The sequence below is a fragment of the Nothobranchius furzeri genome, chromosome 11 (genome assembly GCF_043380555.1).
Source record: "Nothobranchius furzeri strain GRZ-AD chromosome 11, NfurGRZ-RIMD1, whole genome shotgun sequence".
Taxonomy (NCBI): Eukaryota; Metazoa; Chordata; class Actinopteri; order Cyprinodontiformes; family Nothobranchiidae; genus Nothobranchius; species Nothobranchius furzeri.
Genome location: NC_091751.1, coordinates 52,560,510 through 52,576,689, shown reverse-complemented (window position 1 = coordinate 52,576,689; position 16,180 = coordinate 52,560,510). Strand labels below are relative to the sequence as shown.

The window sequence follows — 16,180 nt, the reverse complement described above, 5'->3', positions numbered from 1 at the left end:
GTTAATCTTTTATAACTGTTGTGCAAATATATTAGACTCACTCATTTGAATAGCAAAGGTGGACCACCGTGGTGTTATTTGCCATGGTTATTATAAACTTGTGGAGTATGAATTTTTAATTCTTTTCAGTGTACATCATGTTTTTTTTCTTCAGCAGCTTCAGCGGAAACAATAGCTCTCCTTAGGTGTTATCTGAAAAGTTAAATTTAAATATGCAATTTAAAGTATAATTAGAGGAGAGAATAAGTGGAAATACTTTTACCACAATTAACCTTGTATGTGGCCATGTAATGGCTTAGCCCACTGTGACTCAAAACACACTCTCTCTGGCATTTAAAGCCAACACAAGACAATGGGTGTACTTTAGGATGTAAGCCCTGCATGAGGTAAATTAGAACATTTCTATTATTCCTGAACACTCACTGGAATATTTTTTTTTAAAAAAAGAACCCCTTCAAAAGACTTGAAAAAAAAACAGCAAAGAGAAGATTAAATGTGCAACTTAGACTCCCATTTTGGGAATTTGCTGCTGCAAAAGGGATGAGTTTCATGAAATATGTGCGTTTCAGAACATCAGTCAGCAGATATCAGATTATAACACATGCCATATTACCATATTTGTCTGAATGCATGGGTGCTGTGTTGTATCACAGCTGATCCTGGATTGATGAGGATGTCATGAGGCTGGTGTGAGGATATGAGCTTCATGGAGAGGACAGGGAAAGGGAAACCGGGTTGCTAACTATTTCACTCAAGGTCGAGCAGGTGTGGAGACTTAAGCCAGTCAGCTAATGCAACAGTCTCTGTTCTCTTTCACAATGACTCTAAAGTGTACCCACGTAAATAGCTTGCCAACATTCCAATCCAATGGTTCATTGTGCGCTGATATGAATGGAAAACACAGAACACTAATTTCCACAGGTTCAAAGGGTTACACACCACTTCTTCCCGCTGTCGAGCTCTAAGGGCTGCAAACTTCCTTACCCAAATAACAACGTAATCCCAGCCCCTTCAGGAAAAAAGAAACGGTCTAATGGCCATAACTTGGAATGGGAAAAACAAGAGGAAACGGCAAAGATTTGTGAGGGACAGAGGAAAACAAGAGCTCTTTCCAGGATCCAGTCTCTCCCTCTCTCTCTCTCTCTCTCTCTCTCTCTCTCTCTTGCTGTGAGCTCTGCCCTTTGTCAGGATATCATGCCCTCTCAGAGCACTTACACCCATCAGGGCCTATCTTCAGGAAACAGATGGGGTCGGAGGCCATTCCCTTGCCCCTCCAAACTGCTGAAAGCGGCACATTGAGAGCCCACCTCCACACCGTGGCCCTCCCGGAAACCTCCCACCCCTGGCAAAGTGCCCACTCTGCACGCACATTTCACTCAAGGAGCAAACCTTGCCTTATTTACTTGCTTTTTTCTCTCATCCATGTCTCAATGTTTTCTTTCTCTGTGGTTTGAGGGAGGATGAGTGACTCGGTGCAGTGCCCTCCTCCACAGAGGAGGCGGATCTGCCCGATCTCGTAGTGCCTCCCAGGGTACACGAGAAGAAGACAGTGCAAGAAGAATGACCTCAGCTCATGCCTTACAGTCAAAAATATTGGCTTGGAGACAATAGTATAAAACAAACAAATAAATGGGGCTGAATACAAGGCTAAATGAAACTCTGCTGTCTTAAATGAGGAAGAGCTTGCCTAGAGATATTACTCAGCTGTCAAGACAACCTCATTTCATTTTTGATCTTTCTTTGCATGATGTTTATCATTTAGTTACTGCCTTACTCTAATAACACACATAAATACAGTTGTATCTACGGGGGACATGTGGGAGGTGCAAGCATTACTTAAATTAGCAGATAGATGAGGAGTTAAACTATGATAAAAAAAACAAGAGTTTTTCTTATTCTTCTTCTTTGCATGAAAACTGAAACCCTTCATTTTCTCACCCAGAGGCAAGACCTTTGTTTGGATTTGTTGCCTAATTTCAGCTTTTATTGACAATTTTAATCTAAGAAGTTGAGCTCAGCTGATGTATTGTCTGAAGGTCAGAATTAGGAAAGAACTGTCGCGAGCTTGGTTCTGTATCAATCACTTTGAGCCTTTAATCATTAGAATCCTGTTAAGTAATGGACTTAAAACAACTGTGTGGATGTGTGCACATGCACCTTCACACTCATGAATGTTGTTCGGTCCGCCTCCTCAGTTACAATAGCCACCGGCTGCCACTGTTTTCTGTGGAAAAATACTTTTTTAAAGGCTTGAATAGTGTTCTTCAACTGTGAACTGTTTCATTTAAATGCACGGAAACAGAATTTTAAAAAGATTGGGTAAATGTGAATCTGCACAGCAATGAACTAGTTTATAATTAAATTCAAAACCTAACCTGAAATGTTTTATTGTATCCCCAAATCCTTTAAACAGCCGATATGCAAACTGGAAAATATTGGAACATTTTCCCAGAATGAAAATTTACTCTTTGTTGTTTTATTAGTAATTCACAACGAAAAAGCATAGTATAATATTTCCCATCTGGCCTTAAAAATTAAATTAGAAGGCAAAATTTGGTGAAAATTCTGTAAAAAGCTAATCAGTAAAGCTGATTAGCACAGGGGTGGTCTGGTTATGATCTGGGCTTGAGTTGCATTGCATGCTCATACGGGGTGAAAAAAACATTTGCTTTTAGTCTTTTGCAGTGTTGTATAATAAATAATTATAATGAAAACAATTATATAAAATATTTGAGAATTTACTTTTACCTTCTGGGAGGAAAATCCTTTTTCACATAAAAAAAGAGCTTTGACGCGTTATAATTTTATGACGTTTACTAATTCGAACTTGAACTTGAAATGTACTAAAAATTAAATTAAATTTGACACTCCCTCCCAAAAGACATGTAGACATACACTGACTTTTTAATACACACAAAAGCGTGTCAGTGCACACAATGTTCATATACGAGTAAAAATACTAAAACGTGCACACATGGCATGCACATGTGTGCACAGAGAGGAGCGATGGCCGAAACAAGTGTGTGAACAACTGCAGATGAAAGAACAGCCTTCCTCAGGAGACCACAAGAGGAAAAAGAAAGAGAGAGACTTGTTTTTCTCCCCTTCTTCACCCAGACAAGAAATGCCCAGGCCTCAGCAGCAGCCTGAGTAAATAAAAGAGCGGGCCTTACTTCCCTGTCTCTCGGGCCGGGGGCCTGTGCACGCCAGCGCTCTCTGTGCTGCTGCCAAAGGGGATGCTGGGGCCTGAAAAACTACACCCTGCAGCTGAAGGGCTGTCTTTGTTGGTCTGCCAAGGCCTTCCTGAGCATCCTCCAGCCAACAGCCAGTCACGTCCTGAGAGGAAGACCTCCATCTTAAGGCCTGTCCCTCTCCGGGAGTTCTGTCCCTTCCCCTCCCTTCTTTCCTTTTTTAAGGTCTCCTATATGGAACAAAACAACTTAATTTTGAGCAGAGCTGTAGGGAAAGGCAAAAAAAGAGCCACAGCCATATTTACCAGAGGGATAAGAATTAGTCCTATAGCTGCAGGACATCTGAACTGTCTAAAAAATACATAAAAAAGAAAACTTTGCCTGCAGTGCTGTCAGTTATGTTTGGAAGACACCTGCAGGTTTAAACCAATTAGTTAGTTTCTAATTCTTCAGCAACAGAAGCTCCTAAAAATCCATTTTTCACACTCAGGTCTCCGTTTCCTCTAGTCTGAATAGTCTTTGTGCTCCACTTCCTCTCTGTTCATTTATAGCACCTTCTCCCAGAGTAAATACTCTTGTTTAAACACGATCCTTAATGTCGAGAACAGGTACGTTTTCTTTTTCTGTACTCAGCTGCAAAGCTTTCAAAATCCCAGAGGGAAATTTTTATTTATGCAATTAAATATTTTAAGAATAAGCAAAATGTATCGGGTTTTTTTTTTCGTGAAAGGAGGTCATTAATTATCCCAATGACATTTTTCATCCAATTAGACCACATACGTCTGCACATATAGTCGGAAAGCTCAAAGAGTATGGCTGATCCTTTCAGAGTGACCACATACCACTCAGTCATGACATTATTTACAAGATAAATCATCTCTGTCTTTTTGTAGGAATATGTGCACAACAGGAGTATTTAAAGAAGTGAATCATTCGTTTAATCAATGCATTTGCAGTGGTCGCCTTGTAAATCGTTCTCGGGGGGAAATTAATACCGGTACACCATTTCTCAGACCTAAAAGTTGCTCACATCACAGCTGAGCTTCAGACGGCACGTTTTGGAGACTTATTTCCTGATATTTGGACATCTCTTCCAGTGACTGTTTAGCAACAGTGATGTTTTATCGCCACAAATAACACAAGCCTGGAAGAGTTCTGCTGTGTGGTGGAGTTGCTAATGCTAACAGTTAGCTTCTGCTAGCTGAGACTTCCTCTGCTGTTTACTGGATGCTAAAGAAACAACAGCCTTCCCCATTGAATCAAGAAGGGTGAGTCCATAGTTGTTAAGTAACAGTTTGACGTGGATCTGTCAGGATTTTCAAATCCTAGAGTTTCACCGTCTATTTTCTATCATAAGCTAAAGCAGGAGATAGGTGTAGGAGACAATTTTCTTGTTCTGCTTTCATGAAAAACTCAGTGATCAATTATAAACCGAATTAATCATTCAAAATGTTTTTAAGTGATCCACACCTTTAACACAGTTATTTGAAGATAAAATAAAGGGGCAATCCATTTATGTGTCAAAAATGAACAAGTAAAATAAAAAATTCTAATTATCAGTGTATTGCAACATGAAAAACATTTATTGAAACCAATGCATATCCTTAAAAAATAAGTTATCTGTGCCAGAAAGTCAGAATAAATCTCTATATAATGTAATTATGCAAACTTGGTTTAAAACTCATTTGTGAAGTAAAAAGAAATCGATTGCTAAACTTCTATTTAGCTTTCTAATTTTCTCACACTTTTATGATTCTGAAATAACTCACTGCTTCAAGATGGAGCTTCTTCTCTGAGCAGCTGGAAGCAGATCATGATGGCTTAACACCATCTGACAGCCTCCGAGTGCATCTCTCTTTCTCATAAAGGCAAACTATTACCCAGGTCCATCTTTGCTCCGGCGCTGGATATTCACGAGCTGCTCTACTGAAGCTAAAGCTTGGTCATGCTTTCATCCGCCCAACCTCATCTTGTTGTAGCAGAGTTCTGTACGAGGAGCTTGTCATAAGAGATGTGTTTGTGTGAGAACATTTGTGGCACATTGGGGATTGGGGATTCATTGAATAAACAAAAAGCTGACAACTTGTCTGATGCAACACTGTGACCCCACTTCTTATTCAGAGAGGGGAGGGGGACCTTTTACAGTTGGTGGGAAAAGTAGTGAGTCTCTCCCAAGAGGCCGCGCATGTGTCATCTCCACACTTTTCCTGTTCTGACGCCCAAATAGGAGCGCGTGTCTGAGCTGCACGCCGCCGCGTACGGCGCTGAATCTGACACGATCGTTTAGAATCTAATAGCCGAGGTGGTGTAAGAAACGTTCATATTAGCTAAGATGCTTCAGCGTGTTTGTCTGCTACAGGGAGATGATGGGGAAGAGTATTTTTCTCCTTTTTGGGACTAATTCCAGTCAGATGGACAAATCACTTTGTTGATTTAGGACTGAAGACATGGAGATACTGGAAGAGGCCCAGTTTTGAGCTTTACTCACACTGGTCCTGCTGCATCCCAGTCTAAGACACTAAATCCAGTCAAAATGAAACACTGATTATTCCCAGTAGCAGTAAACAAAAGTGACAGGTGGCTAGATGCGGCTTTTTGCACCAAGCAGCAGATTACCTGAGTAAACACGGAGAACGAACTGGTTGAAAGAGCTGAAAGTCACACAAATTTGTGATAATTTCCTGTGCATGCACGTGTGTGTGTGCACGCGTGCATTGCATGCATGTGTGCGTGTGTATGGCAGCGGGGTGAGGGGTTGTGTACTCATCTATCTCTCTTTTTTTTAGCAAACACAATATGTTTTTACACATCACTGAGAAATGTCAGGTCCCTCTCCCCCTTTGCTACAGATCAATCAAATCCACCATGCTCTGAGATGAGAGGATGTGTGTGTGTGTGTGTGTGTGTGTGTGCGTGCGTGCGTGCGTGCGTGTGTGTGTGTGTGTGCGTGCGTGCGTGCGTGCGTGCGTGCGTGTGTGTGTGTGTGTGTGCGTGTGTGAGTGAAAGAGAGAGAGTGAGACAACAGTAGGAACGTTGAGGGTGTTTCACTGCTGAAATAAGGGCCCACTTCCTGCAGTTTCATCATCAGGTTACTCTGACCTAACATCATGTACATCCATAACACAACACAAACAAACACACACACTTCAATGAGAATTACTCAAATATACACACACATGCACACATACACACCCCAAAGTGCAGTCAGAGGGGATATTTTCACGCAGGGGGCTGACACAAAGAAAGAGCTGAAACATCAAGCGCCGTCCCGACTCTGTGGTGTGGGTGTCCATTATTCCAGCCCTCATGGCTCCGTCTCTCAACCATGGGGAAGCGGCAAACTGTCAACTACTTTGTCCACATTACCCACGTCCCCCAGCTCAGACAGGAGCACTTGGTCACTGTCCCAGAAATCAGTGCCCCAGCGGCGACCAGGGAAAGCTAGACAAATGGAAGGCCAGAGGAGGAAAAGTAGGGCGGCTAGTCATCCTTTACAGCACCCGGCCATTTCTTTTTCCTCTGAAACTGTGACACAAATCCCATTATATTGCAAACATGCATCCATGCAATGCTTATTAGGATGGATTTCTAACAATTACTACACTATCTTTAAAAACATGTTTGTTTGGCCACGCATTTGGTTTGTTTTCCTTTAAAAATACAAACAAACACCAATACAGGGCAACCTTGTGAAGTCAAGATTTACTGCATGTTTTGAAAATTTATCCAGAGAATAAAGAAATTACTGAGGGGGCAAGAAAAGGAGTCATTTTGTAATTCTGTTTTTCACCTAAAAAGGTGTGTTTGTTGCTCATGAGGGGTTATTATTCAGAGTGTGAGTGGGCTTCAAAACAACAACACTAATTGGAGAAGGTAAATAGCAGGTTTGGCACATAACACAGCCTTCTAAATTCTTATTTCGCAGTGTTAGTCCAAAACAAAACTTAACTTTTATGCATTCATGAAATGTAAAAATGAGCTTGCTTTTGCTTTTAATGAAGTAGCTAGGCTGTAATTGTCCTAACATTTGCAATTTCAAGTCAGAATGGAGTAAAGCAGATTTTGCAGGATGAGGTTACACAAGAAGGTCTCATATGTTCTCTACTACTGGTGCTGTGGAGAGGAAAGACATAGTTGACCACTTCAGGTGGACTTCTGCACAAACAGGAAGGAGGCTGTTCCTCTGTTCTTGGCCCGGCAAACATCCACGGCGAGCCTCCCTGGAGGAAAGAGGAGGATGGCAATCTGTCCCCCAGCATGACTCCTCGCCACCTGCCTCACTGCACTAGCTGCCTCTAAGGGAGTGCTGGTCCAAGCGGGACCAGTCTGGGCTGGGCTTCAATAAGCAGGGGTGCCTTAGCATGTGTGTGTGTGTGTGTGTGTGTGTGTTGTTCCCTGAACACTGCGGCAGACCAAACGCAGGACCCCGTGGACACTCAGCTAGCCAGTCAGCTACTGTGAGGGATGCTGCAGGACTGCACTCTGCTGCTGCCATCTTTTCTCACATGAGAGTTTACTTAGATGCTCTTTTTATGTCTCCCCACACACTCAGTTACCAAAGGAAATGTGATTTATGTGATCAGCTTAGTGGAAAGAAAAAACGTGCATGCAGAAATGTGCTGAATTCCTGTGCAAAGTAGTTGCTTCATTAAAATAGGGTCTGCTCTGCAGCTTTCAAGAGGCTCCATCCATTACTTAAAAAAAAAACACCTAAGAAAAGGCTGAGCTCATTCAAAAAACGGGGTGAATTTCTTTTAACTGGAACTACCCCAGAGTGACCCATAATATTTAGACTAGACTAATATTACCTAATATTTGCCACTAAAAGGGATGATGAAATCCTTTTGCATTAGCTCACGTCAGAAAGCCAGGACCCCGCTTCTTGACCTGTGACCTTTTCCTCCTCTGATGAATACACTGTGGCTTTATTTGATATCTCCTCAATACCATTCCAGCTTGTCAGCGGTAAAACAACTGGAAACAGCCCAGAAGGGAGATGAAAACATGCATAGCGGAGAAGGGGAGCAGGAGGGGAAGGAAAACAAGCACCAATTCAAGCAAGACCGTGTATTTTCATGCATCCCTGTCTTAAATGTCAAGAATTTTTAACCCTCAGTGACTGTGGAGCTGACACCTCTCCAAGGTTCAACAGAAACCGCATTTATTAATAATTACCTTAGCTATGAGACAGAGAGTGGGAATGAGAGAAAATGAGCAAAACAGTCAACATTTAAACTTCAGCTCTTGTGAGAGAATCTAATTTCACTACAATTTTTTTTTCATTCTTCTTCGTTCCTTGTTTTCCTGGTGTGTTGGCCAGAATCCCGAAGGCGGCCCACGAACGAGCAACGCAGACGTCGCATCAGCCTTACAGCTCCCTCCCGCCCTTAATCATGGCTCTAATACCCTCCAGATGAATAAACATCTTCATCCCTTCTGCGTTTTAAAGCCAGAAGGCTCCTCCACTCTTGAATCCAAGAAAGGGAGACAGCACGGGAGAAGGAAAATGAAGAGCTGAAGAAGGAGCACAGGAAAGGGATGACAGATGGAAGGGTAGATCAATGTCGAAATGAACCAACAGCAAAGTAACAAAGCTATGGCAAAGATTTTTTGGTGCTTCCCATAACTCGTCTGATCTATTTCCCCCTTGACACAATTATCACAGTTGCTCTAATTATTTTCCCTCTTAGACAGATTCCTAATGACAGACTGTGTGTATTTTTCTTGTGATCGTGTTTGTAAAGTGAAGGTTTTGGGAGCCGTTGTGCAACCTTGTCGCCTCAGACTGTGTCCACAGACTTGCACAGGAAGGGGGAAGGGGGTGGAGAGGGAGGAGGCAGGGGGGAGGTGGTCTCTGGGGAATGGGCCAGGCCCCAGACCAGCACTTCTTTGGCCCAGTAACTGTGCCAGAATACTCATGACGTGTGTACAGTATGTGAGCGCAAATGGCAGATAGATTTAGGGGTTGGCTTTGTTTCCTCTCTCGTTGTTTTTCGCTGGTATCCACGCAGTGCACAATCGTTGGGATCGTATTGGTGAAAAAATAAATAAAAAACAGAAGTAGATAAACAAACACACTGATGCAGGTAAACAAACGTGCAGACGCCTCGTCTGATGAAGCGCTGTGCTGCCACGACCATCATCTTCATTTGCAGAGAAGGTTTGGGATCTAAAGCTTGAATACAACTGGACAAATGACTACGGGGCATTTTACTTATTCATTTATCACTTCACATTGATTTATTCTTGTTTATCTATTAATCATCTGACAAAAAGAGAGAGAGGAAAAAATGCACCTCGGAATTGTTTTCCTGAAAATTTGTATGTTGCTGAACTTAGAGCAAAACTTTTTGGGTTATCGCACAAAATTTAAAAAATCCCTAAAATTGACATTATTTTCTCTCTATTTGCATAAGCTCAGCACATCTCGGCTTAGTAACCATTTACTTAGTTGCACGTCACCACCTGGGAGACTATTTATTTCCCTCTCAGGAGAGGAACTTGGCATGACAGCCAAACAAAACCCGCATAAGAATGATCAACCATTAGAAGCAAGAAAACCCTGCAGAAAGCCCTCAGATGCTCAGTTTGACTTAACATTTGATTTTAGCATTAAAAGCATTATTAAGTGAATAAATCTTACATAAGAGCTGCGTTATCGGTTCTAATAAAACTAGAGAAAGGATGTCGATGCATTAAATCTTTAAGATTGTCTCAGTTTTCGTCCAAACGTTCCACTCTCATATCTGGGACTATTGTATGTGGAGATCTGGATGTACAGCTTACTGTAATGAACTCATTTCAAGGGCCATCGTTCAGGGGAGTGAATGTAATAGTCCCCTAATATCAGTTATCACTGACAGGAACATCCATATCAGCTAATTACTTTTCACAGGGCCGTTGTAGATGAGAGGACACCAGTCGTTATCGGCATATGAAAGGAGAAGACATTACTATTTTACTGTTAGAATGGTCGAGCTATTGTCACAGCCACTAATGTAGAACGCGGCACACAGTGAGATGGTAATAAATCCTGTGTCACTCATCTCGTGGCGTGCTTGGCTATTTTAAATTTCAAGAGAATATTATCAATGGGGTGACCTTTAATTAAAGTCGGCATGCAAATAAGTTGAGACGAGACGAGAGAGAACGACGTTTCGAGCTCGCAGATGTGTGACACTTATCTGTTACGCCTTTCTTTGCTGAACACGGCTCAGTTTGGTTAAACGTGACGCAGCTCAGCTCAGAGTGGGTTGCTTTTCTAATGGTGGCTTTCCAGGAACGCTACTCAGAGCAACTCGGGCCGATGCAGCTCAGCCCGGCCAATGTTTCCAAGGGCCCGGTTCAGTATACTCCCTCTACTTTCTCCCCCCTTTGTTTGTCCCTTCTCCGTTGAGGTACCTGGCAAGGCTGAGTCTGCCGACATCGTGATTCTGGCTGCTGATTGGCTAAGGGGCGGAGTCACTGGTTGCTACAGAATTTTTTTGCTTTCTGTTTCACTGTCTGCAGCCATTTCCTGGTTCAGAGTCTGACAAAAATCCATAAAACTGAGCAAAATTTCCAGCAACACCAACATTTTTAAGCTGAGTTGTGTTTCTGTGGAGCAAACAAGTTACCTTACACTGCTTACTGATCACCACATGGTATTTTGTCAGAGTACACATTTCTAACTATCTGTCGAAAACATCGGAGACCACATCCTTTAACTTTATCAACAGCACCACAATCCCCCCTCAAAAAAATGTAATCCAAGACATCGTGGCAGACACGAAGCAGATTGAAGAACGCCTCGTGCATAAAGTCTGATGATATAAACGTTAATACAACCGTGACTGAGGGAGTACGTTCGCAGCAGACTTTTTATTCATGTCTGGGAATCCAGGTTTGCAGGTGGTGACTGGATGAAGAGGTGGAGGAGAATGAGGAAGAAATGCGTTCGTGTTAACAAGTCTCTTAAGTGCATAAACAATATAAACACACACTAGAGACGTTAATGCAATGATGGCAGGATACCTTAAAACAGAGCTACACCCTCTGTTGTCCTGGCAGAGGATTGCTTCACAACACTGACACGTCAACAGAAAAACAGAAAACGAAAGCATCTCCATCAATAAGTGTGCATGTGACAGCAAACTTGCTGAAGGAGAAGTAGAAACTAGGCTTGACTCCACCCCCTAGCCAATCAGTGAATGCCAGTCACTGATGTCATGTTTCTGGCCCAGCCCAGTACGCTAGGAACCACAGCGAAGTAGATATAGAAATTTTGGGGGGACTAACCCATGTTGTTGGAAAAGGCTGCCCAACCGAACTGAACCCATATGAGTGACGCTGAGTAGTGCTGTTGGAAAGTCTGCATATGTAGAGCAATTTGCCCATGGGCCAACAGCACCTGCCATGTTTGTTTCTGCTTAACATCAAGTGGAAACAGAATTCTAGTAGGTAACGACTTTCATTTCACCAACCATAACAGTCTAGTGATTGGGACTACAAGACATTAAGGTGCAAGAGATACGGTTTCAGCATAAAAAAATGTAAATAAACTATTTTACACATTGTGGATAGCTTCCTGAATGACCTATAATTAGATAAACAGCTTTCACATCCTTCAGGATTGAAGAACTAAAGGTTAGTCCATGCAAGGTCAAGACTGGAGTATATTTCTGCCAACTTATTAGGGTTCAATGCTCCAAAACATCATAGAGGGCCATGCTAAATGGTTTAACATTACCATCTAATCTGCAGCAGAAAAATCTAGCACTTCTGGTGCATCAAGGGTCAACTTCACCAAAAATGTACAAGTCATTTTTTTTGTCAAACACATTTCAAATAGCTACTCTAGACCCATTATGCTTGAAAAAATATATATCATTCTTTAATAACATTTTAAACAGATAACCCCTCCAAGAAATAGAAAACTATAAAAATATAAACAATTTTTGCCATTTCATTCTTTGGATTTGGTCTGTTTGGATTTTTTATCTGGTAAATTAGACCCAAATGACTCAGAACAATATTGCTGCAATGCTAAAAAAAAAAAAAAAAAAAAAAAAAAAAAAAAAAACAGTGACCTTGTTTATTTCACACATTTATTTTATGTTGTTTAGAAACCTGCTCACTTTGCACTTCACAGTTATTTTGACCTATTGAAATTAAAGTAATGTCCCTTAAAGGTTTACAGTGCAGAAGGATCTTTGTCCACTTGAGCCAAAATATTAAGAAACTCCTTCCAGCTTTCACCCTCGGATGTTCTGGAAGTGCTACATTCTGATGATGATGATGATGATGATGATGATGATATTTATGCTTGGCTGCCCTTGACCCAGCCGTTAGCTTAACTTGGCTTGTAGGACATGAACACCATTTCTCTGAACAGATGTCATTCAGGAAGCTATCTTAACTAAGTAATATAATAAATATTTATAATTTTTATTATATCAGGGTGGCCAAAAATAACATTTTCATTTGTTTACACTGAGATTTGCCACCAAATTGCTATGTATGGTTTTGAATAATGTGACTGAGGCACGCCTCCTTAAAGCACCATATATACATGATCAAATACAGGGCATGACAGAAATGTGTTGGCAAATTTTATTTTTACATTTCTTAGGTTATTTCCTCAGCTTATCTGCTGATAGTTAATTCTGAACATGAATAAGTCAAATATTTAGATTTGTTATAAGAATTGCTGACATTTCTTTGCATCAGTATCTCAAAGAAACGCAAAAAGAAACTGAAAAATAAGAAAAGCACACATCATACATGACTGAACCCGTACATGTCACTTTAATAAGAAGTCTTGATTAGGATTCGGCAGACGTAGCATCCGGCGTGCTCTGTCTCTGCTTTGCTAGGCTTCAGATAACCTTTATCCTATAGGGCTTAATTAATGTCAGCCAGTCTACTCTGCCTTTCAGAAGGAAACGACTTATTCTTCTGCCCTCATGAAGCCCAAATCCCTCTGTTTCACTGCTGAGGCCGACTGCCTTGTTTATCCCATCTACAGGTACTGCACCCTATTAAGGCCGGCACTGGTTACAGGGAAAAGGTTGAATTATTTACCAACTGTTGGGGGGGGGGGGGGGTTTAGAGAGAATAAAAATATGCTTTCCATACATGGATGAAATTTTGAAGCAGTTTGTTTTTAAATGGCTAAGAACATGGCAAGGTTAATTATGTATAAATATTTAATACAGGTGCTGATTATTATAGACGATAACACAAAAGCATGGTTAAATTGCCCCTAAATGGTATCTTTCCGATCTCTGATGGAAAACACCTCATACTGCACGCTCTAACGGTAGTTTTATCCATTTGGCCATGCGTAAATAGATAATTTTTTTGTTGTTGTTGTTAAATAGATACCAAGGGTGCTTGTGCGCAGTCTTCACCCAGGGCAAACTGTCTGCATTCTATCTGCATCTCAGCCTCTGTGCACAATACAACAAAACACACAGAAAACAAAAGGGAGCACAGAGGGGGAGAACGAACAGACAGACCAAACAATAAACTCAACCACAAGAGACAGAGTTTAACTTTGTGTGTGTGTGTGTGTGTGTGTGTGTGTGTGTGTGTGTGTGTGTGTGTGTGTGTGTGTGTGTGTGTGTGTGTGTGTGTGTGTGTGTGTGTGTGTGTGTGTGTGTGTGAATCAGAACGGGGGAGACAGAAAGCAAGAACAGGACGGGGGGAGATGAAGACAAATGCAGAAGGGGAGAGAGAGACAGAGGGCGGCAAAGAAGAAAGACAGAGGGAGAAATCAAATTTGCAAGAACATAACAAAAAGCTGTATCTTCGACAAAAGAGAACACACAGGGGTATTTGTCTAGCTGTCTGCACCAGCAGGATCCTCTGAAAGTTTATTAAACTAGAACCCTTCAAGAGGAGGCAGAGAGTAGTAAACTATACTTCTGGGGAGGGAAGGAGAGAGGGAATGAGGGGGAAAGGGGGGTGGAGAAAAAAATAAAACCTAGCTTTTCAGCCTCTGTCTCTCAGAAATTCTTTTATTTCAACCATGCATTAAGTAACCTCCCCACTGAGTTCTGCTCCCCTTCCTGGTGTGGATAAAGCCGTCCCTCGGGGGAGCCGCTGGTAATTTCCAGCTTCACCAGAAACTCAGGTATTAGAAAAGACCGCTCGGGGACCTGCCACAATATACCTTCACAATTTCAGGCACTCTGGAAAAAAAAGAAGGGAGCCCTTCCCTCCCAGCCTACCCCCACCCTCCCTGCAAACCCCCTCGAGGGCCCCCAGTTCAAATTTCTGAAGTGCATACAACGGGTGTATGTGTGGGGGAGGAAAGGGTTGTGGTGGGGGGCCCGTGGGACGCAGCACCAGCAATAGAAAATCCACTGCATGGAGCAGAAAAAAACATTTCCTCTCTGGTCTGGCAGGAGTGCCTTTTTTCCCCTGGCTCCCACCAGAGGCTTTTTACAAAACATGTGTTGCTGACATGTTGACAGATTGCTCAGTGAAGTGTTAGGCGCATGCACACGGCTGGCCATTTAGGGGGACATGGCTTCCTACCCAACATCCTCTACCTGAGGCACCATGTTTTATACATCACCCCCCAAAGAAAAAAAAAAGGAAAAAGGAAAAGGTAAGGGAGTTGCGTCTTTTTCAGGAGGGTGGCAGAATATCATTGAGCAGGGGTAAAGCCACGTATAATGCTGCCTTAGCTAAAGTGCCATGATGGGGAGGAGCAGAGGAAATGGGAAGAAGAAGGAGGGGGTTCAGACAGGATATACACAGAAAAACCACCAAGTTGGAAAAAAAAATGGCTCGAGGACTGGAGGGTGATATGCTTATGCGCACCAGGTGAGGTTGTCAAACCAATAAAAACTAGACCTCCCTCACGTCTTGCTGCTCCAAAGCCACCAACTAGCAGGTGGGGGGAGGAAATCTGATCGAAGGCCAGCATCCACATCCAACTTCTGCTCCTATCAGGGTATCGACAACACACGTCTTAATCGCCCTGCGGCTCAAAAAGTGCTGCCGTGGCAACAGGATGGAAATGGGGATCATAATGTATTCATGGTGCTGGCGACCTGGGGGCTGCGAAGCACCATCTCTGGGGACCGCACTTTACCCAGAGCCAGACGTGTCTGGGCAAAATCACTCCACACAAGACAGCAGCAGAATACTGAGGAGCCATGAAAGGATGGAGGGATGGAGGGAAGAAAAGGAATGAGGAACGGAGAACGGTGGACTATGATGACGGTAAACAAAAATGGAGAGGGTTGTTTGGAAGTGCTGCACTGTCTACAATTATTTTATAGCAACTTAATGCTTCAATACACCACTGATACCCAGGGGCGGCGTTAGGCCCGCCTACCTGGGCTGAAGCCCCGGATGTTTTATGAAAAGCCCCGGATCTCAATCGCGGAAGTAACATGCAGTACCAAAGTCCAACAGAGAGGGAGCAGCTGGCAGTAGTTTGTATACAGCCTGCCTGAGCCTCCACCACTGAAGAAGAAGCCCTTCAGCAGCCGGCTTCTTCTACACTCTCCGCCTGAAACGCATGAGTGAAGATGGACATAAGGACGTTTTTTAGACCAAAAGTACAACGACAGAACCCCAGCTTTGATGAGACTGGTGTTGACTCAGGTTTGTGAGTCTTATTTGAAAATATTTGTTGTGCTGCTGGTTTGCCTAAAGTTAGCTTATCAGGTAAAGTTGATGGAGAAAGAAAGGGAATATTTACTATCATCTCACACTAAACACTAACAGGAACAATACTCTGCCCTGAATATGCTTAATATGTAGCTTCAGATTAAAAATTATGTGGTACAAGACATATATGATGTTGACTAGTGCGTGTCACGTGTGTGTGCGCACGCTCATGTGTGTGCGTGCGTGTGTGTGTGTGCGCGTGCGCGCGCGTGTGTGTGTGTGTGTGTTAAAAGCCCCGGATCTTCTTCAGTCCTAAATCCGCCCCTGCTGATACCTGTATTTCTGATGCCCCTAAGTAAATTCTTAATCAACACGCAGAA

General features: G+C 42.5%; 1 protein-coding gene across 8 annotated transcripts in view; it reads right to left on the bottom strand.

Annotated features, from left to right (window-relative positions):
* The window catches only part of znf521 (zinc finger protein 521), a 101,497-nt gene that overhangs the window by 58,207 nt on the left and 27,110 nt on the right, over nucleotides 1–16,180 (bottom strand). Inside the window, exon 1 of one of the 8 annotated variants that reach the window (XM_054740575.2) lies at nucleotides 42–182. The exons of the other annotated variants lie outside the window; for them this stretch is intronic. Coding sequence (XP_054596550.2) covers nucleotides 42–45 — 4 coding nt within the window. The 5' untranslated portion in view covers nucleotides 46–182. Of the gene's footprint in view, nucleotides 1–41; nucleotides 183–16,180 lie in introns of those variants that run through there. 8 annotated transcript variants of the gene reach the window in all.